At 42.4% G+C, this 23071-nt stretch overlaps 1 protein-coding gene across 6 annotated transcripts in view; it reads left to right on the forward strand.

Annotated features, from left to right (window-relative positions):
- The window catches only part of Ica1 (islet cell autoantigen 1), a 142699-nt gene that overhangs the window by 96328 nt on the left and 23300 nt on the right, over nt 1-23071 (forward strand). For 4 of the 6 annotated variants that reach the window (XM_027389908.2, XM_027389911.2, XM_027389909.2 and 1 more), the window contains exons 7-12: nt 5567-5692; nt 6678-6776; nt 18469-18566; nt 20324-20376; nt 21416-21565; nt 23005-23067. In XM_027389908.2, the coding sequence (XP_027245709.1) occupies nt 5567-5692; nt 6678-6776; nt 18469-18566; nt 20324-20376; nt 21416-21565; nt 23005-23067 (589 nt within the window). The remainder of the gene's footprint in view (nt 1-5566; nt 5693-6677; nt 6777-18468; nt 18567-20323; nt 20377-21415; nt 21566-23004; nt 23068-23071) is intronic. The other 2 variants (XM_027389912.2, XM_027389913.2) reach the window with 1 other exon arrangement.

A 23071-nucleotide genomic window follows, 5' to 3' on the forward strand; every position in this document is an offset into this window, starting at 1 on the left:
TTTCACACTGGTAGTCATGCTCAGTCCTGTGTGTGTGTGTGTGTGTGTGTGTGTGTGTGTGTGTCAGAGTTATCTCCAGAAAGAAGATCTAAAATTAAGAGTGCAGTTTTCTTTTGTTCTGAAAGGAGATAAAACTCTTAGAAAACAACAGAAGGGTGCTCTGGTTACTTGGTTGGTTGTGGGGTAACACAAAGCCCTGCCCCCACTGGCTAGCAAAAGCAGAATGAACTGAGGGTGGATCACTTTGCCTTTACCCTGGGTAGTTCAAGTTGGGGCTAAAAGGTAGAATTTCGTGTAAAGAGGAATGAGTACAGAGATGTGCCTTGTGGCTTTAGGAGTGGAGACATGGCTGCTTTCTTGGGTAAATTGAATTTCTGTGACTGGGGGAAGACAAGATCCAGACTAAAGAGGGTCTAATATGCATAATAACTTCCAAAAGTTTGGGAAATAAGAAGAGAAAGGTGAGGTAACAGAAACAAAATGAAGAAATAAAGAGTGCATTATTTGAGTGGAAAAAATAGAGTCTTGAAAACCACAGGGGCTCCTCAAGATGTTTATGTAATTGAATTGAATTTATATGGGATGGAGAGGAAGGATAATGAAAACATTTTCACTCAAGTGCATCTGAAGGCATGTGGTGGTCTGTGCTTTGCTGGGTCCTTGGAGTTTTGTCCTCGGCTAGGCTAAAAGTGTGTTTTAGGAGCAGACAGAGGACACAGGCTATTAAACAAATTGTTCTGGATTCCAAATGCCCAGCAGTGCCACATCCTCCTTGCTTGGCATGGAAAGGGCATAGCATTTGGGAACTCAGCAGTGCATTAAGTGTTTTAATAATCATTGTTGACACACAAAGCATATGGCCTCTCAGAACTCACTGGGTCAAGAGCAAAATCCTCTCCATTTCTAAAATTGCCCCTCAGACTCCGAAGGAAATCATTTGAGGCACACCTCAAACTGTACTATTTTCTAAGTTCTATGGTATGACCCAGGCATACAAGCTCTCTCATAGAACATGAGTACCTCGGAGTAACTGATCAGCTAAAAGAAAACTCAAAATGTGTACCCAAGAAAAAATTCTAATTTGCATCTGATCAGAAAAATCTAGAACTCCCATATAAGTAAGGTGGCATTCTGGGTACCTTAGATTTGCTTTAAGAGCCACCTCTAGTATTGGCTTCTTCTAAGAAGCACTCGTTGCCGGTTTCCTGACTGTTTACATCAATAATCTGTGGTTATAATCATGCTGTGAAATAAAACCACCATAGCATTCCAGTGCTTACAACAATAAACATCTCTTTATTGCTCATAAGTCTATGGTTAACAGGGTATTTCCAGTCTAGGGTGGGGTGGGCCTACGCAACACACTGGTTGGTAGTCAGTTTAAGGGTTGGGGAAAGACTGTTGGTAATGGCTGAGCCCTCCTCCTTAAGTCTCTTCATGCCATGTGGCTCATCCTCCTCCAGCTGGCCAACCTGAGTGTATTCTCAGGGGCATCACAGAGAAGGCAGAGGGAGCGTGGAAACATGCTGGCATTCCCTTTTTCACATCTCCAGTCTCCTTACATCTGTTAGCCTCTCATTGTCCAACACCAAGTCACATGGACGAGCCTGATTTCAGGGTTAGAGGAGACTGCAAAGTATAAGGAGATATAGGAAGGGCAGCCATTGGGGCTTTAATGCCCTCACCCTACAATGATGCCACCACCCAGCAGTGATAATGCCAACACTCTCCAATGTCCCCTTCCCCAGCAGCATTCTTCTTTCCTTTGTCTGTGCTCTCTCTGTTCTCAGTTCTATGTTGTGGAATAAATAATTTTGTACACTCTGAAGAAGTGTCGCTCAGATTGGTTTGATAAAAGGCTAAAAGGCCAATAGCTAGGCAGAGTTTAGGGAACAGAGAGGACACTAGGAAGAAGGCAGAGTGGCCATCCAGACATGGGAAACAGGAGAGCAGCATGGGCAGTAAAGTTAATAAAGCCGAGAGGCATATATAATTAACTCAAACGGATTAATATAAGTTGTAACAGCTAGTTAGGAACAAGCCTAAGCTATTGGCTGAGCTTCAATAATTAATAATAAGTCTCTGTGTCATTATTGGGGGGAGCCTATGGTCCTGCTGAAAAGGCCCAACTACAGTTCCGTTCTTACACATATCTCATGGTGTTATAATTGCTAACTTTTCTTTCCTCCATAGAAGCTTAGGGTGCTTGTAACAATATACACTCCTTCATAAATATCTAGTGACTATATGTTATATTAGGATGCTCATCATGATGTACACTCATTCATAAACATTCAATGACGATACATTGTATGTGTTACTACTTAACAATGCCCGCCATGCATAGTGTAACACCTGACTCCCATGTGCTCCACAAACATGTATTGAATGCATACATGCACAGAAGCTCATGCCCCAAACACGTTCCTTCCCCTTTCAAGGAAAAGGCTGACAACAGATGTCTTTCAGGATCCCAGTTGAAGAGGCCCTTCTGGCTGAGTCATGCTGACCCTTGGTGCTCTACATCAAAAATCTCAGCTGCTAAAATTCCATCCTTCTGGATTTCCTCTTCTTCTCTGACTCCCAGAAAGCCCCTGTTCTTCTCCTGTCTCTTTGCTCCTCTCAGAGAAAGGTAGAACATCAATGATAGTTCACTCATCTTAAACTCTTCCTACAGTCAGAGCTCCCAGGAGGTGAGATTTGAGTCTCCTCTCTGCAGTAAAAAAATCGTTTGTCCCAAGGGTGTGTGCTCAGAGTGAGACCAGCTGAGCGGAGCTAGTAGCTACTGCCCATTGGTCTCACCAGCACTACAGAGAGAGAGTTGAGAGGAATTCTTAGAAAAGTTTGTATGTAGCTGTGCATGACATGTATGCAGCACCTATTCCTGTAGGTATTAATTCTGTTGATGTGGTGTTAAAGGTTTAGCCTCATTATTTGCCAATTGCCTACAGTCCTGAAAGGGAACTATGTAGAATCCAATTGCGAGCATCTTGATTTTCCAGGGAGTAGGGTAAATTGCTTGAAGGGGCATAGTAGCATGGCTACTCAGTCAGAGAGCCCTACCCTAAATCAGCCCTTGCCCTGATGCAGGCTTCAGTCATCATCAGCAAGGGAAAGTCATTATAACAGCTAAAGAAGAATATCAGCATGCAGTGAGTAAATTAAATCAGTTGTTATATTTATACTTACCATTGCTATTTTTGTATAATTTCATATAAACTTGCAAGCTGTGAATGTTATGATTGATAGTGAAATCATTATGTTTATATCAAATAATGTATTTATTCACTTTCATGAGAAAATAAAATGACTACATTTTTTAAAGTGAAACTTGCACACACATGCCACAGTCCTTGTGTGAAGGTTAGAGGGACAACTTATGGGAGTTAATTTCCTTCTACTATTATATGGAATCCAGGAACTGAATTCAGGTTATCAGGCTTGTTGGTAGCATGTGTCTTTATCCACTGAGCCATCTGACCCCACCCTCCCACCCCGCCCCAGATCACTACTTATAAAGCTATTTTAAAGGCTTTAAATGTGGACATTTAGAAATGGCATGGGAAAGTTCTTCATTCAGTTAACAAGTATGTATTCAGTACCTGCTTTGCAGGAGGCTGCTAGGTGATATAGTGGTGGACAAAATAGACATTGTTTCTGCTGTCTGGGATGTTATGATTAAAAAGCTGTAAATAATAAGTCATCATTACTTCTAATACTCATCTGCCCAGTTTTTGTGCCATAAGTGTTATGTAAAATGATTTAATATTTGAATTTATCAAGTTGAACACATTAAATATTTGTAGATTTTATACATCAAAAATAACTCAATAAAATGTTATTTCTTAAGTGACTGGCTTTCCTCATCCATAATATAATATGGTGGCACTTTGGATTAGAGGCAGGGGAGATTTTTGACTTCATGGTTTTTAAATATATATATTTAGACAGGGTCTCACATAGGGTGAGGCCTTCCATGGGGATCTTCAACGTCTGTCATATCATTTGGAACAGGCCCTAAACCCTCCCCTGTGTGTCTAGCTGAGAGAGTATCCCTCCATGAAATGGGCTCCCAAAGTCCATTCTTATACTAGGGATAAATACTGATCCACTACCAGAGGCCCCATAGATTGCCCAGGCCTTCTAACTGACACCATGATCAAAAGATCTGGGTCAGTCCTATGCTGGTTTCCCAGCTGTCAGTCTGGGGTCCATGAGCTCCCCTTGTTCAGGTCAGCTATTTCTGTGGGTTTCCTCAGTTTGGTCTTGATCCCTTTGCTCACCACTCCTCCATTTCTGTAACTGGATTCTAGGAGTTCAGCTCAGTGTTTAGCTGTGGGTGTCTGCCTCTGCTTCCATCAGCGACTGGGTGAAGGCTCTAGGATGGCATATAAGGTAGTCATCAGTCTCATTATAGGGGCAGGGCATTTAAGGTAGCCTCTTCACTATTGCTTAGATTCTTAGTTGGGGTCATCCTTGTAGATCTCAGGACATTTCCCTAGTGCCAGATTTCTCTTTAGACCTCTAATGGCTCCCTCTATTATGGTATCTCTTGCTCTCCTGTATCCTCCCCCCCACTCAGTCTTCCTGCTCCTTCATATCCTCTCCCCTCCTCTTCTCCCCTTCTCATTCTCCTAGCTCCCTCCCCCTCCCCCCATGCTCCCAATAAGCTCAAGAGCTCTTGTCCCTTTCCCCTTCTCCGGTGGACCATGTATGTCTCTCGTAGAGTCCTCCTTGCTTCCTAGCTTCTCTGGTGGTGTGGATTATAGGCTGGTAATCCTTTGTTATATGTCTAATATCCATATATGAGTGAGTACATACCTTGTTTGTCGTTTTGCGATTGGGTTACCTCACTCAGAGTGGTTTCTTCTAGTTCAATCCATTTGCCTTCGAATTTCAAGATTCCATTGTTGTTGTTATTTTTTTCTGTTGAGTAGTACTCCATTGTGTAAATGCACCACATTTTCTCTATCTGTTCTTCAGCTGAGGAGCATCTAGGTTGCTTTCAGGTGCTGTGGCAAAACTCTTTGATATAATGCCTCAATTCGCTTCTGAAACAGTAAATTGGTGTTAACAGGAAAACAATAAAACACCAAGAACTTATAGAAACCAGTAAATAGGTTTGTATCAATGATACATTGATTGCATTTTAGCAAATGTCACACAAGATGCTAATGTTAGGAAAAGTCCATCGAGGACTGTGTGGTAACTCCCTTTTCAGAGACCGGGAACACTGGGAGCCAAGACTCTTTCTGTGCATCTGTGCTTCTCCAAACTTCTCCTCACTATGACTAGCTTGTAATTGCCCTGAGGAGACAGAGTTATTCATCTCATTCTGCAAAACATATAATTTGTATAGTAAGCCTATTACAAAATAATGATCAACACAATTCTTATCGAGGTATTTTGGAAGTTAAAGATGGGATATCCAATCTGCTCATTGGTCTAGAACTTAATGATGTCTTCTTCTGTAAGACAGAGAAGCCCTTCACTGGTCTTTCCTCACCTGCAAAGTTTAACTTCATAGAAGCTTGATTGTCTCAGAGACTCGCTTTTGCTTTTGTAGGTTCAGACACAAGTACGCCTTGCAAAAAAAAACTTTGACAAATTGAAGATGGATGTGTGTCAGAAGGTGGATCTCCTTGGAGCAAGCAGATGCAATCTCTTATCTCACATGCTAGCAACATACCAGGTAACAAAGTGATGTCTGTTTTAGTGAACAAAGAATTGCCAGAGGCTTGGATGATGGGAAAGATTGTGTTTGGATGGAAAGAATGACCTGGGCATCATGAATTCTGAAGGCACCCTCTGCTCCGCTCTTTAAGGCCCTGCAGTTTAATCAACAGTACAGTCACAATGTGCTGTACACACAGTGGAAATTTCCATTCCCTGTACTTGTTTTGTGGGTCCTGTCTGCCTGGAATACCTTTCCTCTGTTCCTTTTCCAGATCCTGCTGTGGACCCTGTTAGCACAATACCCTCCATGTCTCATGTTGTGATTATTCAGCACACCTGCTTTTGTCTCTCTCAATGCTAAGGTCTTTCAGTGCAGCCCTGTGCTCATCCTCAGTGCTGTTGACTCCAAAACAACACCAGATGCTTGGCGTTGCAGGCATGTGGAAATTACTATAGCCCAATTCCTTTTCCTCAAGGAATTCAAAGTTTAGGAAGAAAACTGGAGGCTGTAAGATTTTATTGTATTTCCTAAACCTCTAGAAAAGGTGTTCTAAGCAGAAAAAAAAATTTAAGAATGCCAGTGAGTGGGTCATGGTGGTGCATGCCTTTAATCGTAGCACTCAGGAGGCAGAAGTAGGTAGATCCCTGTGAGTTCAAGGCCAACCTGATCTACAGAGCAAGGTCTAGGTCATCCAGGGTCATACTGTCTCAACACTACCACTCCCCTCCAAAAAAAAGGGGGGGAGAAATCAAATGAACTGAATGGGACAAAGAGGATGGAGAGGTAAGGTTCCCAGGTGGTAGGAATAACCTAAACATTGGTAGAAATTTAGTTGGATGACACACCAACGTCTAAGTGACTTACCAGGACAAACGGGTACAAAGATGAATGCAAATTAGTTGAGCCAACCTGTAAAGTCATAGGTAAGACCACTTTTCTGGGGACCAGGGTCAGAAATGGGCATTGCAGGCATTAATGATTTGACCATCTTTCTTTACAGACAACCCTGCTCCACTTTTGGGAGAAAACATCTCACACCATGGCAGCCATCCATGAGAGCTTCAAAGGTTATCAACCATATGAATTTACAACGCTAAAGGTAAGAAAGCCAGAGACCACTCGTAAGTCTTTGAAAAGGCAGTTTTGTTTGGATTACAAGGCAAAGCCATGGCAGTATCACATTCCCAGACCCCTCCTGTCACGGAGAGCTATGCCTCTGGCTGCGCCTCTCATTATAGATCATGATAATCCCTACTTATTTGATATTGTTGAAGACAAGATTGCTCAAGAACAAGTAACTAGTAACTTTTTAGTAGTTTAGTTTAGTTTTGCTTTCCCATTACCTGGGATGCAATTCAGGCTCTGTACATGTTAAGTGCTCTACCACTGAGTTACATCCCTAATTTTTAATTACTAAATCTTAATATATTCATCTAAGAAGTTACATTTCTTTCCTCTCTTACTTCTGCAAATGATCACTTAATTCTGAAGTTACCTCCAACATAGGATTGGAACTTTCCATAATATAGTAATATTTTCTAATCGAAAGAGCAACATTAAACTCAAGGATTCTTGCCTCAAAGGGGATTTGTGTACAGTGTCTGATTCTCAGTATTGAAACTGATTTGGAATTATCTTGCCCTAATGGTTACTAAAAATGAATGCACATCAAGATAAGACAGTGATTTTCATTCCAGAAGGATTTGAAGAATGACAGGAGAGAACAGTGGTTACTTTGTTGTTGGATTGTGCCTGTGAAAGAAAACTATCAGGCAAGAACTTGCAAAAGCAAACTATGAAATTGCTCACTTCTGATTTTTAAGGCAATTTATAAAGGTCCCCCTTGCTAATAAAACATTAAAAACCTACCCCTTTTGCCTTAAAATGCATCTTTGATTTTAAATGTTTATAAGTCACCTACAAACCTATCAAAATAGTGAGGTAGAAACTATCAAAGGCCTTGTGTGAAAGTGAAGGCCTCGAGGGACCCAGGAATGTGTGCACTTGACCTGAGCAGCATTCCGAGCTGACTCCAGGAAGGACACCTGGCCATGAAGTTTTCCCTCACAGTCCCTGCCTTGCTCAGTTGTGGGTGTTCACGGACATGCCTCATGGTGAATGCACCCTGAGTATGCACTGTTTGACTCCATCAACTACACACACTTGCCAGGAGAGGCTTTTTCCTTCTTATACATCCTGGATGTCTGTCATCCAGCCAAATGTCCTGTACACAGTCTGCAAGCAGCCTCTGTCACACTGGCAATGGTACTGTTGGAAGCAGCTGCTTTTCTTCTTTGTGATTTACTGATGCTTTCAGCAGCTTAGGAAGTAGCCCTCCCAACCAAGGCAGATTACTCAAGCTACCCACAGTTCTTAGCCTGGCCTGAACAGACCACAGGTTTTGGGCCATCATGATTGTACTGTTGTTGCTATTTCATTTTTCTTTTTAAGGTATTAAGGATTGAACCTTGGACCTCATGCATGCTAGAAAAATACTCTACTGCTAACCTGTATTCCAAGCCCACATGTTTTAATTTGTACCCAGTACCAAAAGTTAACTGTCTTTTGAAACATAAATTGGCCAGGAGACAAATGAAGTAGCCCCAACCTCAAATATAATTAAAATTTTTTCATGTGTAAGTTTACTGCATATAAATGACAGTCTGAAGTCAGGACATTAAAGTTATGTCACAAACATGGAAGAACACAGCGTATCCCTGGCTGGGCTGAGGAAAATATGGCTTCATGATTTTTGCCCTACTGTCCACCCTATAGAAAGGATCATAATGTTTATGTTAGCATATTTCTGAGCAGGGATTTAGTGAGAATTTGACAGTTGTGATTTAGGACATAATTACAAGTATTTTTGATATGCAGCTTTTATATCCCTTGACCCTCCCTTAAATTATAGTCTAAATAATAGTGTGTAGCTAACATATAATATAATCTTGTAGGATAAATACATCTGTTAAAATATAATGGTGTTACAGTAAAATTAATAATAAGCTAAAAGCCCATCAAATAAGCTGTTCTTTCATTAGCATGAAAAGAATGATGACGTTGATCTAGGCTATCAGTATGACACAAGCTGGCAGATAATTATGTGGACTTCCACTGGACACAATGGAATCCCGTTATATACAGGTCATTTATTTTTTATAGATGTGTACCAAATTTTGTGCCATAAAACATGAAAAGGAAATGTGTTACTCCCTATGTACCCTGATCAGGTATGATGATACTATTTGAATGCCCAGAACTCTTGCACCAATATCCTTTTAAAACATTTGGTCTATATTTATAAAAGTTTTGTTTCATCCTATTGTTTTAGAATGGCATGCTATATTGATAATGTACATTTTGAAACATAAATAAATGTTTTCACAATTAATTTGTCCTCCAGGTTTACATAAGCCAATAGCTCCTTAAATGCCTTTTGGGATTCTGATGGGAAAGAAAACACTGTCTTAGGAGTGGCTTGCCAAGCTCTGTTAATGAAAAGCGGGCCATTTGTTTTCTTTGCTGCGGGGTGTATTCTGAATGTGTTGGTAATTGTACCATTGCAGCTGTATTTCCTGACTATTAGTTTTATGCTTGATGAAGGATGATAATTAATGTGTTAAACACTTGGTGTGTCCTGTTCAGCAGGATGACTTTTTTACAGCAGAAATATATGACTGCCCCCTGAAACTTCAAATAGACCTTCCCCTGTGAAATATGTAATAGTTCACTTGTGAAATGAATTCACTATAAAAATTAATCTCTACCTCATTCATAAATATATTTTTTCAAACTATTCCAGTGATGATTTTGACCATTTAATGGAAATGCTTTGTGGAGCAACTGTCACTATTTTTGTCCAGGCCTGATGTGATTATGTTGATTCTACCTTGGGGAGGGGTTAGAATCACTTCAATCTCAGGATAAGTTTTTAGCATTCAGTGTTATAGAAAATTGAGCTTTGAAATGTAATCTTACAAAAATGTTAAAGCTGATCATTGTAATTGGCTCCAACTAAAACAGAAGTGGTCTAACCCCAAGTGGCTGCCAGTAAAAAGCAAGTTTTTCCAAGCTTCTGCTTTCAAGCAACCAACACTTACTGATTCCTTAAAATGTTACTGACCGTGCATATTTTACATGAATTATCATTATTGTATTAATTTTACACTGATTCTAAACCTGGAAATGTCTTTCACATGGCAGGAATTATCACGTCCTGAGAACAGGCTTAGAATGTTACTTGCTGGATCTGGAAAACGTCGTCCCTTTTCTGGGGGGAGCAATTTGGACTCAGAGCTTCAAGCATTTTAAAGAAACTAAATGGAATTCTGTCTCATTAGGAGAGAAGTGCCTGTCTTAAGTTGCCAGCCCTTAGATGTGGTTGTTTACTTCATCCTTCCAGGATATCACTTAGACATTTCTCCATGCATGCAGGGCAGGCGACAGCCACAGAGGAGTCTAGTGGCTTTTCCCTGGATCATCTACAGTTCCATTAGCATCAATTGACACTCCTCTATCCAGCATTCTGACAGTGCGTAGAGCTGGGCATTTTTATAGGGATGTCAGGGTAAGGACTGGGCCCTTTACAGTAGAGGATGAGAACTGGGCCCTTTACAGTAGTGGACACACACACTTCTGAAGGTTAGTTGAGGGCTGCATGTCCTACTGTGTTTGTGCTATGGGGCTATTGAGGTTCCTGTTCATTTGTTTAAGACAGTATCTTAACCTGCACTAACTTTAAACTCATGATCCAGCCTCCCAAGTACTGGAGTATGGGTGTGTATACCGCATTTGAGTTTTATTTAAGATAGTGTTTCACTGTGTAGTCCAAGCTGGCCTGAAATCCATTCTCCTCTCACTACACACCCGAATGCTGGCATGCATTTCTGTTTTTGAAGCCATAGAAATGCTTGCGTTTAACAGAAATGGTCAGTGGCAGAGTTTAACCCAGTGACACACTTCATTTTGGTGGCTTTGGAATGAACACTGGATTTTTCCACTTTGCTCTTCAGGTTTTCGGATCATATGATAAAGTGCCTAAGAGCACAGCCAGCCAGACCAACTCCGCCCAGGGCCAGCTGTGCCAGTGGTGGCAGTGAGGGCAGCAGTGATGAGGCTGTCGTGGAGGAATTGCTGCTGTTGCGGGCGTTGGTACAAGTGGGGTGGTGGAAGAGGCTGTGTGCGTGAAGACTGTTGGTGTTGCTGTGGTGCTGAATTATAGCAGGAGTCGTTCTGGTATTGAGACTGGTGGGAGTGGTGGTAGAGGCGGCGGCAGCAGTGCCAGTGTGATGCTGGTGAGGATGGCAGCAGCAGGGCTTCTGATGGCGATTGAGATGGCGGTGACAGTGGTGGCGGTGACAGTGGTGGCGGTGGAAGTCACAGCCCGGGCTTCAGCAACGCTAGTGATGATGAAGTCAGCCACTGAGAGTGTCTGGGAAGAGGGTTTGTTGGACTTGTTAGGTTCAGCGTCCCAGTTTCAGGTTCTTTTCTGACTTCGTTCATAACCAGATTGTTGGTTTCACAACCAGTCTCACAGGCAAGGCTGTCAACGGCACAACTTAGCAGACCTCAGCGGAGGCTAACCTGGTCCACTCCCTCCCTGGTGTCCACTAGCTATCTGGCAGTTTCTGTTTCCAAACCTGTCCTTCAGCCCCACAGGCCTTGGTCTGCTCTCCCATAATTCCCACCAGGGATGGGAAGCCCAGAAAGGCAGGCGGGAGGGTGTGCCATCTCTTTAGCCCAGCTAACTCTAACCAGTACAGATTGGATTTGCAACTTGTTCTTGACCTGTGCCAAGATTTAACTCTCAGGAAACCTGAACTTAAAAACTTGACTGCAAGCACGTTGAAGAATACCACTGGAACATCTGTAGCCATCTACCCCTCCTCCTCTCTGGGCCGTGGAGACCAGTACATGGAGCATCAGTGTGGAGACCAAAATACTCTTAGCTTTCAAAAGACAAAAACATCCTCTTATGAATTTTGTTTTTCTCAAATTCATATGCTGAGCAGCCTTCTTCCACCCACCTCCACATTTCTCAGTTAATCATCTGAGCATTTACCGACAGGCCACATGGCTCTGTAGTTACTTGCTTTGAAAATAATGCCATAATAGTTTTTATGAAAATGGGGTAAATATCTCTGCAGTGCTATTTTAGTTAACAGTCCCAACAAGGCAATTACTCGTGGCGGGCATCCAGAATATCCTTTTATACTTTAAACTTTTTCTCTCAGAGTCGTTGCTTTACAGGGTTCCTAGCAATGTTTTTTTCCTTTCATTTTTTCCCCTTCTTTCTCCCCCCCCCCCAAGCTGTTCCACACCAGATCATTGGAAAGAACAAATTTAGAGGCATATCCCAGACATTGGGGAGGAGGGAGTAAATGAGCTGACCAGGGCCACCACTGAAATCGGAGCTAGGCAAGCCAGAGCTTCGTCTGTCATTTGCAGTCTCTGCCTTCTGGTGATTGGCATTACTTCTCTCTGGCAGCTGGTCACTCGGGCTCTTCTCACAACAGGGTGGGACTTCTCCTGCCCCCCACTTACCTGTTCCATAACTTCTCTTTGCAGGAAAGAAAATAACTGAATAGGTAGTTATTCTGTATATAGGTAGTAATTCCGTGCCAGATGGTCTGCTATGAAATAATGTCTAGGAGAGTTTTCAATAAGTGTGAGTCTTAAATGTACCTAGGTTGAGGTTGCAATTAATAGCACTGTTAGCTTCAGCATTCATGTATAGAAAATGTCTGTGTTTTAGTTAACCCTCAAATTATCTTCACAACACTTGGGTATGTTCGGTCTTCTTCCCATGTTTCAAATAAAACTGGAGCCCAGAAACAGTAATGTGCCCAAGGCTCTGTGCACGTGCAGCAGATCTGGGAACGGAAAAGTGCAGGGTTCTGCCAGCCTGCTCCAACCTGCTTCCCACAGGCACTCCTGGCTACGAAGCAGGTGAACAGGAGAAAGCAGAAATGCCACCTTTAAGAAGTATGGCCGTAACTTCCAATTAAAAGTCATACTTTGAAGTTTTCTCTTGTAGCTGAAAACAATAATTTATGTGGCAGCCCCTCAAATGCCTGGGAATGTGTGGCTCCTCTTTAAGAAAGTGGGATGAAGTCCCTCAGTGTCCTCAACACTTCTCATTAAAGGGCAAGTGGAGTAAATGTCCTTGGCTTGGTTCTTCAAGACCTTTTCTTACGGAGTGCAATTTTAAAGACAAATTCGAGCATAGCTTCTATGTGTCTGTGGCCAAGTGGACTGAAGCAAGTTACTTCATGCCTCTGAGTCTCCACTGCCATGCCAGGAAACGAGTGACGCTTGTGAGGCTCTTTGAAGCTTGAGAATGTGAGCTCAGAGGGTTGAACCTGCCACAGGATGACCTCTGAACCCGTCAGGCTCCTCTACCCCCCCCCCCGCCCAGAGTCCTAACCAGAACGGTTTGTACTGTTTGGTACTATGCATTCTCTCAGTGTAGCTTCTAATAGTCCCGAAAATTGTATACATGCAATTATCCCCATGTTCTTGTGGGTAAACTGAGGCCTGACAGTGGTGAGAACTGTGTTCATGTGAAAGCACTGCTCCAGTTATTTCCCAAGACCACCTCTTTCCAGCTCACGGTGATGCCTTCCCACCACCAATTTCCCATGTTGCTTTCAAGTATAAGATTATATGTCTTATGATGAGGATTTCCCCCTCTAATTTTACTTTGCTCTGTTGTTCTACAATTCAGTTCCCAATTATCTCTAGTACTGGATTAGTAGTATTCCTTATATGGTGTCATTTGCACATGGTGGGGGAAGTGTGTGGTGGGAGAGAGGAGGACATATGTTCTAAATGTCCATGAATTGCATGGCTGGTACACACCATGTCCTCTGCTTTTTATTCCTCATGTGTTACTAATTATATAAACACAAACACACACACCCAACTGAATGCAGCATCTTTTGACCATGCAGAACTATTTTAAGTGCTTTTGTTTCCCTTTTTTTTTTCAATTATTTGGCACCTTCGTATGTGTTCAGTATAATTAATGGAAAGTAGTGTAAGAAAATAAAGTGTCTAATTAAGGACTACAGGAAATGTTATTCCCATGTGTAAGTTGGGCTTCAATTTGGGTTATTAGAACTGGCTGCCGGCCTTTTGTCTCGGGAATTTGTTTTGTTGAGTAGTTTTGCTTTCTTTCAGATGAATGTTGTTGTTGCTTTTATTTTCCTAATACAGGAAGTAGTAATTCCCTTTATTATATTAAGCTGTTTCCTTTTTAAGACACGTTTGCAAGCTGGGTCTGCACATTTTCTTTGTCACGCTGATCTTATATATTGTGCATGTGCTTCCTGAAGCCGTTTTGTGCATTGATGGAAACTATTAGCCTGTTGTGGTAGCCTGGCCAGGGAAAGGTTACTTGGTCTGAAAACACCCTTTCATCCACAGAGAACCTTCCAGGGAAGGGAATGACACTGTGCAATGCTAATATGCAGTGATCTCCACCGACAGTCTGAGTGAAGGACTGAGTTGGGTTGAGGTTTAGAAGCAGAAGAATGCTTTGGAGTTTTCACTTCTGGCCATGGATTTAAATGTGGCTTCCATCAGCCAGCAGTTGGAAACAGTTTTGCCTGATGGCTCCCTCTTCACACACACCCCCAGACCTCTTCTGTTCAATTTGCCTGAGCATGTGTTCATGTCATTCAGAAAATGCTGTCACTCTGGACTTCTGCAGAGGCTGAAGGGTCAAGTGGTTTTTTGTTTGTTTGTTTGTTTGTTTGTTTGTTAATCTAAATTGTGGACTTCAAAATAATCTGAAAAATTCATTCCCAACATCCCAAACCCCTAACTCTCCCAGCCATTTACCCACACCCCATGGTCCCTGGTGGAGACAGGAGAGTTTCCCTCCATCCTACAGAATGTTGTACACTGGACAGTCACACCAGAAACTAATTTTCAGGTGGGATTGGGACATGAACCCTAAAACTTTCCTTTAGGGTCTTTTTCTCTCGACATATACCATCTTTCCTAAGAAACAAGCTTTTTTGTGTGGTTCTGCTTTTGTCTTTTTGATTTCACTTTGTGTGCTCTACAAGTCCTCCTTTAGACTTGCCCATTTCAGTGTTCTAAATTTGGCCATGCTGTTGAGTGGACAGTGCTCTGAAATATGTTGTAAATCTTTGACTTACAACTTTAGAAATGTTTGAGTTCTGTGGCATACGAATTGTATCTCAGATAAGCTGATGTGCGTGCAAACACAATATTTTCCTCCATTCAAAATTCTCAAAGCAATAAACAAGCTGATGTGCATCCTATTAATTTTTCTTGTTGTTTTATAGACCTTTTCATAGCATTCCCCTGAACCTTTAAATTTCTTAGCTAAATAGATATAATTTTTAAAGTTGGTGTTATATACATAAAATTTTCAAACTGCAAGTACATATTTAGTATTTCCCAAGCTGCAGAAACTAAATTATCATAAGGACAATAGTAATGTGGGAAGAGAAGAGCAATTGTCACCGGAATTATTAATAGTAAATTAAAGTAGCAATTGGAACTGCAGCCATTCTGTTCGGGAAGCACAATAGTGTCTTAAGTGTGACTGTGGTGACAGAGAGCCAACAATTGAGTCCCTGCTAATGGCCCAACAGGGGAAGGGCTTGAAAAGAAGCAATGAGTGGTTTACATTACAATGGGATTGTCTGAGAGCTGCTCAAGTGTGGTCAGGAGGGGAGGTGGGCTGGAGACAGGAGGGATGATAACCATGGAACTGTCAAGGGCATCTTGGGGCTTTAGACAAGGGCTGTGGCAGCTAGACGCAGCCCACTGAAGCAGACATGTCCACGGGCTGCCCAATGTTGATTGACAAAAAGGAAACACAATGAGAAGATAATTGAGCGAACCAGGAGGCCCGGACAAGTGTCATAGGATCTGAAAGTGAGTCCTGGGAGCCATCAGAACGTTGGCTGAAAATACTCCTGCCTTCACTCTGATCAGAGCTGAACCATTCTATGGAGAATAAAGCTTCTCTTAGAGTGTGTGTGTGTGTGTGTGTGTGTGTGTGTGTGTGTGTGTGTGTGTTTTGCATTGATTGGCAAATGTATTGAAGAAAAGTTTGCCTTTAGCATCTGATGAACTCTGACTTCTGGTTACACGTTTCTAACAGACAGCACATCCCACGCTTTCACACTGCTTTTGCTGCATGCTTTGGTCTATAAAACAAAACCATCTAGAGCACAGTCCAGATCCATTGTGCCATTTGTTCTAATCCTGTCCCTTGTAGCATTTTCCCCTCATAGTCCAGGCTGCAGCCAATGACCGTGTATTGTGTGTAGCTGTCATGCATTAGGGAAACAGAGCACAAAAGTTTAAGGGAACAAAAGAAGCAAAATGGCCACTGTGGACGAGCTGAGTAAAGGAATGTTCTCCCTGTGAGGCCACCTTATAGGGTCTGCTAAGACTTGTATTCTTGCCAATTACATCACAGCTCCAGTGGTTTCTTCACACTGGGACAAGCTAGCCATACCTTTGGGCCTTTGTATCCAAGCTTCTCTTCTCACCAAGTTGTACATGACTGGTTTCTTCTTGTCATTTAACTCTCAGCTGAAATGCCATTTCCAAGAGAGGACATCCCATTCACTGAAATAATGATCTGATCATTTTCTGTCTCCCTGTTTAAATGATCTGTCTGGGCACATCACTTGCTGACAATGTTTTCCCTCCACTGGTATCCAAAATATCCCAAACAACATCTTACACATGGTAGACACTCAAAAACCATTAGTTGAATGAATGTACCAATTTAATGTCCAGAGGCAGGGAGTCATTAAAGATAATGGCAATGCTGCACAGACAGGCTTTATTGCAATAAAATGCTTCAGAACTTAAATCAAGGCATGCAGACTCTATGAAGAGACCTGGGGTTAGCAGGATGGCTCACAGGTAAAGGCACTGGCTGCCAAGCATGACAGGGTGAGTTTGATCCCTGGAACCCATGTGGTAAGAGAGAACTGCTTCTGTCAGTTGTCCTCTGCCCTACACATATGCACCCAGGATTACCTATGCCCCCACATACAAAAGAAATCAATGTATATAAAGGATTTTAAAACCTTAATAGTACATTAGAATACTGGGGAATGACATGTATATTCATATATTTTAATTTAATATTAAATGTTGACAACATGTAAAATATTTTTTTATATTTTTCAACTCTAATCTACTTTTATACACTAATTATGTTGGTTAAGAAGGTACACAGTATCAAAAAAAAAAAGGCATACGATAATCAGACTGTAAATGCAACTTGGCATAAAAGGATGTTCTTAAATCTGGAGTGCCCAGTGAAGTTGTGTGGAAGTAGCCGTAATTGATTTGGGCTTTGAAAGGACTATGGATTTCTGAGGGTGAACGAGTAGAAAGAACAAAGATGGGATGGGAACAATAAACACACTGGAGACCCCGAGGAGCTGGCTCTAACTGAATAGAAAGTGCATGGTTTGCAGATAGGGAGAAGCAGCAGGAGCCAGTGAAGGAAGCCTCACCATTCTAATTCTTGACAACAAGGGTAGTATGATGACACACGAGTATTTTAGGAAAATTACTCAGCGTGGGGAGTGAAACAAGCCTGGCAGTTGGGGATGTACCACCAGTATCCATCTGGTGTCCAGGGCCAGACTCCAAAGTCAGCCTCAGCTATGCTTTGCCTGGACACAGCCTAAGAGCAGAATCTTCACCCAGGCCTCCAGTCAGCCATCGCTAATCAATCTGAGTGCATCTTCACCCAGGCCTCCAGTCAGCCATCGCTAATCAATCTGCATTGGCCCTGAAGCCTGCCTGCCTCCCTCTGCGAGTCATAGTGGAGAAATGAACACGGGTGTGAGGGTAGAAAGACAAAGGAGGCCCAGAGGATGAGAACCTGGACTTTAGTAGTTCTGAGAATGTGAGAAGGATAAAAATCTTGAGATACTCCTGTTGTGTTGGTAGGTTTTTGTTTTAATTAGGGCCCAAAATAGAAGTCGTTGTGTGTCTGTCATTATTCATTGTTGAAGAAATGTTTGCTTTCTCTCTCTGGGTCTCTGCTATTGGTGTGCAGTTTGTAGGGACTTGCTTCTTTAAAACAAAAACTTCCCTTAAATATTTAGTAAACTTTTAAAACAGTAACTCTAGCAAATGATGTGCCAACCAAAACAGCAACAACAAAAAATGGCTATTGCCTGTTTTTAATCTATAAAGACTTGGGGAGACACCTGTTCTGTCCTCCGTGGGCGTTAAGCTGTCAGAATATGTTAAGATGCTATTTTGGTTTTTTTCTTAAAAAAAAATAAATGTTTGTTACTCACAATTTTTTTAAGATGGCTTTTTACATTGCAAAATAGCAAACAAAATTAAAAATAAGATGTAGTTGTCTCAGCTTGGGTGGCGGCAGGGAAGCCTTTGCTATGTCAGAGTGTGAGCTTCAGGCACAGCAGTGTTTGTCTTAGCTGCATGCTATCCTCGGGAAGTGAAGTTCACAGTGACCGAAAGACCTTTTCTGAATAACTTATCCCAAAGGGGGAAACATAAATTCAGTGGCAAATCATCCCTCCCTTGTAAGCTGCAGTTCTTGGGTCTGTCTGAGAACATTGTTGCCTTACCACAGAAACTTTACCTGTGTCCACGTGAGCGGCACAGCCTCTGCAAACCTCTAGCCCCATGTATGGTTACAGGCACTGATAGCAAGTGGATATTTTTACGAGTGATTTTTCTTTAACATTTTTTCCTTTCCTTCTTTGTTTCTATTTCTCTCTTTCTACCTATGGCTTATGATGAAGAGCTTACAAGACCCTATGAAAAAGCTAGTTGAGAAAGAAGGCAAAAAGAGCCCACCGAAGAAGGAAAACCCAGAGGCTGTGGCCCAGGAGCCGAAGCAGTAAGTTCTGGGCCCCTTCATCCTGATGTTTGCAGCCTTCTCTCAGGTGAGGGTATCACAGTCCTCCTAGCCAAGCCCAGGTGAGGCCACCGACACACAGGGATCACCATGTCCTCACCGCTCTCCTGCCTTGTGAGGAGTTTAGAGTCTGGGAAAGACAGGTGTCCCTATGCTCCATGTCCTTTATGGTTTTTAACCCTACCCTTGTGAATGTCATCGACATTCACAAGATATCCTAGATGGGAACCCCCCACACACACACACCTCTTCTCATCTAGAAGTCTGTGGTTTATGAAATTGTTTAGCCATGCGTGTAGTCTAAAAATGAGTGGGATTGTTTGTGGCTTTTTCATCTCACTGCTCTCAGGCTTTCTGCTCTCCTCTCTGAAGCAGAGGATAGCCCAGAGTGCAGGAAGCGGCTCCCCCTGCTTCCGTGTCTCACCCTCCATCCTTTAGAAACACGGAAGTGAATTTGCACATTTCCTGATCTGACACAGGGAGAAGGAACTTTGAATGTGTGACATTGTCTCTGGAGATGAACAGCCTGTCGAATGCAGTTGCTGCGGACTGGCTAACCCAGGAAAGCACAGGGACCATTATTCCCCCACCCATCCCCTGCTTATCCACCTCCAAAATTTAGATGACAGCTTTATGGCTAGACAGGCTGACATTTTTACTGTAGTTCTAAGAAAGTTTTGGATATGGCTTTAGTGCCATAGAAATATTTGCTGCCAACATTAGCCCCTCTTTTAATTTTAAAGAAAACTCTGGAACATTTCTCTGGTGCAGAAGACAGACAAGTTTTCATAGTTGAACAGACTGTAGGCTGTGGTGTGGTTCTGCACAATTGCCTCCTGGCAAAGGCATCTAGTGACTGCCTGCTGCCTGCTGGCCAACACAGGTGCTCTCAGTGGAGCCCCTTTGCACACTGATCCTCTGTGTAGTCACCTTACCCATGTCCACGTTGTGTAGAGGATGGATTGCAACCTGCGGAGGGTACGGTACTAGGGGAACCCCCATTAGAGGCCGCAGCAGAGTAAGTCCCACAAACCTTTTTATCATATAAATGAATGCAGTCCAAATAAAGCATTAGGGGTACTCAGAAGATAACTACACAGGACTTTCTTGACTTTTACCAATTCAGTTTTCTCAAGTCTTAGCACTTCTTCTTTGAGTGCTTACCAGTCACTATTTTAAGTTGGCAATGAAAAGTGGAAAATTAGAAGGAATTTTGTCCAGAGATAGCAGATAGAAGCTAGGAAGCACCAAGTGAGTGTAAGGGTGGTGAAGAGTCTGCCTGTACAGCTGTGGGACTAGCCTATTCTGATGAGCAGGTATGTCTGTGGGTTTGGAGGTGACCCTGCCCTCAGCCTTCTGTGCAGTTTAACCTCTCCTTTAGTACCAGCAGTCTGGGTTAAGCATTGCCTAGCCATCCCTTTCTATAGCTTTTCACAGGGGTAGCTGTGTGACTGCATTGGAGTTGTCCCTAACTGCCCATCAAGATGTTTGGTAAAGCCATGTTCATGGATGAAGATGCTGTAGAATGTTACAAAAAGCAAGCAGTGCTATTTCTTCCTCAGAAAAATAGATGCCATACAAATGACCCCCCTCTCTGTATCTCCCTCTTCCTCTACCCCTGTTGTGTGGAGGGGAGGGTTGTTGCAAGTGAAGGAATAGATGTTGCTCCGAAGAACACAGCTATCCCATAAACATGAATTTGCAGAACTGTGTAACTCCAGCTTTCTTTTTATTTCAAGATTAATTTCTTTGGAGGACGAGAACCAGCACAAAGAATCCTCCACTTGTAAGGGTAAGTTTTCACTTCCATTTAAGTTGATTCGGAGACCCTGCTGTAATGCACAATCACCAACTTGTTTCTCTTTTTGGTAAATTACCTCTGAGCTGCTTTCTTTTCCATCTTAAGAAAAGACTATTAATTTGCTTCCTGTAATCTAGATGTCAGTGATATCAGCCCTTTAGCAGTACCAAGAGACTTCATGTAGTTTGAACCAGATTCTGCCATCTTGCGTGATGTCAGCACCCTCGTATTCCCAAACTGCTCTGAGTAGCCCTAGTTCCAAGTCTTAGTGCAATCTTGATATCAAACCCTGGGAGTGGTCAGTGGTGATTTGTGGGCTTTTCTCATTGCTGGAGACAGGAGAGCTCAGACTTTGCCCTCCCAAGTGAATCCAAGGACCATATTAAGGAGTGGTGCCAGCTCTCTGAAGGTAAACTGAAGCCTACCTGAGGAAGGGGGCTCTGCACCTTGGGAGGTGGCACTCTGATATGGCATTCTGCTGTCTCTAGCTCCTGCACTGCTGCCATATTTTCTGTTGGCTCCTGACCAGAAAGGTACAGGGTATGGGAAATTATGGTAAAACCAATATGTCACAATGCTGAACCCTTCACCAGGAGTTAAAATCTTCATAGACAGAAAGGTGGTTTACATTATATAGGTCACTAAAGATGTTATGCCCATAACCAAAGTCACAGGCCCTCCTGAGGACACACTCGCATCTAATTCCCTGCCTGGGGTGAGGCTAGGGAAGCCTGCTCAGGAAAGGAGATGAGTGAAGCAAGTCCTAGATCTTTCCTTCTGCTTCATTCTTCTTCACCCTGGCTCTTCCTTCCTACTTTTCCAACCATTTGCCACACCCTCCCCCCACTTTACTCCTTCCTTTTCTATTTTCAATCTGCCTTTCAGTAGAAAATAGGAAATTAAAAAAAAAAAAAACAAAAACCGGGTAGGTGTAGTAGTACATGCCTCTAGAATCCATCCATGCTTGGGAGGCAGGGGCAAGAGCATTGGAGAGAAATTAAAGGTCATCTTCTGATGTTTTTCACTTCAGAGGTGTTAAATAGCAACGCTTCCGTAGCACGGAGCTGCACCAGCAAGCATTCCCCACCACACACAGCCAGACCTTCCTGGAATGAGGCTCGCAGTCAACAGGAGAAGCAGATGGGAGCAACTGCTCCCATCTCCAACTGTAGCAAAGTTGGTGAGAGCTACCTAGGAGAAGGGCCGTGTTCTGGGTGTGTGTTACAGAGGCCTCACTTAACTGAGGGAACCAGGGGGACAAGCTCAGGCCATTTGCTATTAGTAAGACTTGTCACAGGAAAAGATAGAACCAGCACGAAGGAATGAGCCAGGATGAACCAAGTGACAGCAGAAAAGCAACATTCTGGAGTCTGTGGGAAAGTTAGTAGGGGAGAGGCTAAGCCTGACTTTGTCACCCTGGAAGAGCTGTCTGGATTGATCTAGAATGCCAGCCTCAGTGCCCCTCTGTGGACCTATGGCATGAACCATCAATGTTGCATGGGGATCAAGGTCACAGAGTAGAACATACTTAGTTCTTCAGAAAAGTGTGAACTCTGATTTATTATATTCATATAAAAGCTTCAACCTATATAACTTATATAGATTTTTACAGTGTGTGACTATAGAAAAGAAAATGCCAGTTTTCTCTTTCCTTATATAATTTAATTGGGTGTGATATCTGCACAATATTTTGAGATTGTGAATCCACTATAATGAAGTGGCGTCTGTCCTTTATTCTGGAACCTTATAGAAGGTCTGGTGAACATATGAGGAAACTGAGTTGAGGCTGTCCTATCACGTGTGTGCACATGCATGTATACCCATGCTTTATTGCTTGTTGTGAGGCACAGTTATTTCACAGCATAACTGAGTTCAAGGCACAGAGGTTTCCCATGTACCTTTGCCCCCAAGTACGCTACTTTTCACTCTCAACATCCTATACCCTTGCAGTGTTTGTATAACCAATGAGCCTAAATAGAAACACCCTTGTCACCCAAAGACCACAGTTGATATAATGTTTACTTGTAGTGTTCTATATTCTATGGGCATTATAAATATGAAATGACCTGTTTCCTCCATTAAAGTGTCATATAAAATATTAGCTGCTTCCATGCCTCTGTCACCACCTGCTCACCTCCTTACCCACCAAACATACCCTCAGTATCCACTGGCTTTTTACTGTCTCTGCAGCTTTCCTCAGAATTAGAGAATACAGGGTTGCATTCTCTAATTACTGAGAATTCAGTATTCCATTTTCTATTTTAGCCAGGCCTATTTGGTTAAAATTTGTTGGTGATACCAAGTAATAGTCAATGACTTCAGTCATTAATTTTTCCATAGGTGGGAAATAGATCAGTAGAGTAGAATATTGTGTGGGTTATCTATCCAACAAGAGATTCATTGGAAATTTGGCATTTAAATTTAAATAATTAAGTTACAATTCCAAATTTAAATTCACTGAGAGCCTACAGCTGAAGTAAAAGGTAAACTGAGGACCACTGCTTTGCATCAGAGTCTAGATTGTTTATTCTTTCTGACAGTGTACTTTACCTCACACACAGTATATAAAAATGTACCGCTGTGGGCTGGTCATAACCAACTACATATGTTGTATTTCAGCTGAAGATGGTAAAAGTATCTTGCCTTCTGTAGACAAAAGCTCTGCAACTGATGCATGCTCAGGTAA

This window comes from Cricetulus griseus (assembly GCF_003668045.3).
Source record: "Cricetulus griseus strain 17A/GY chromosome 1 unlocalized genomic scaffold, alternate assembly CriGri-PICRH-1.0 chr1_0, whole genome shotgun sequence".
NCBI lineage: Eukaryota > Metazoa > Chordata > Mammalia > Rodentia > Cricetidae > Cricetulus > Cricetulus griseus.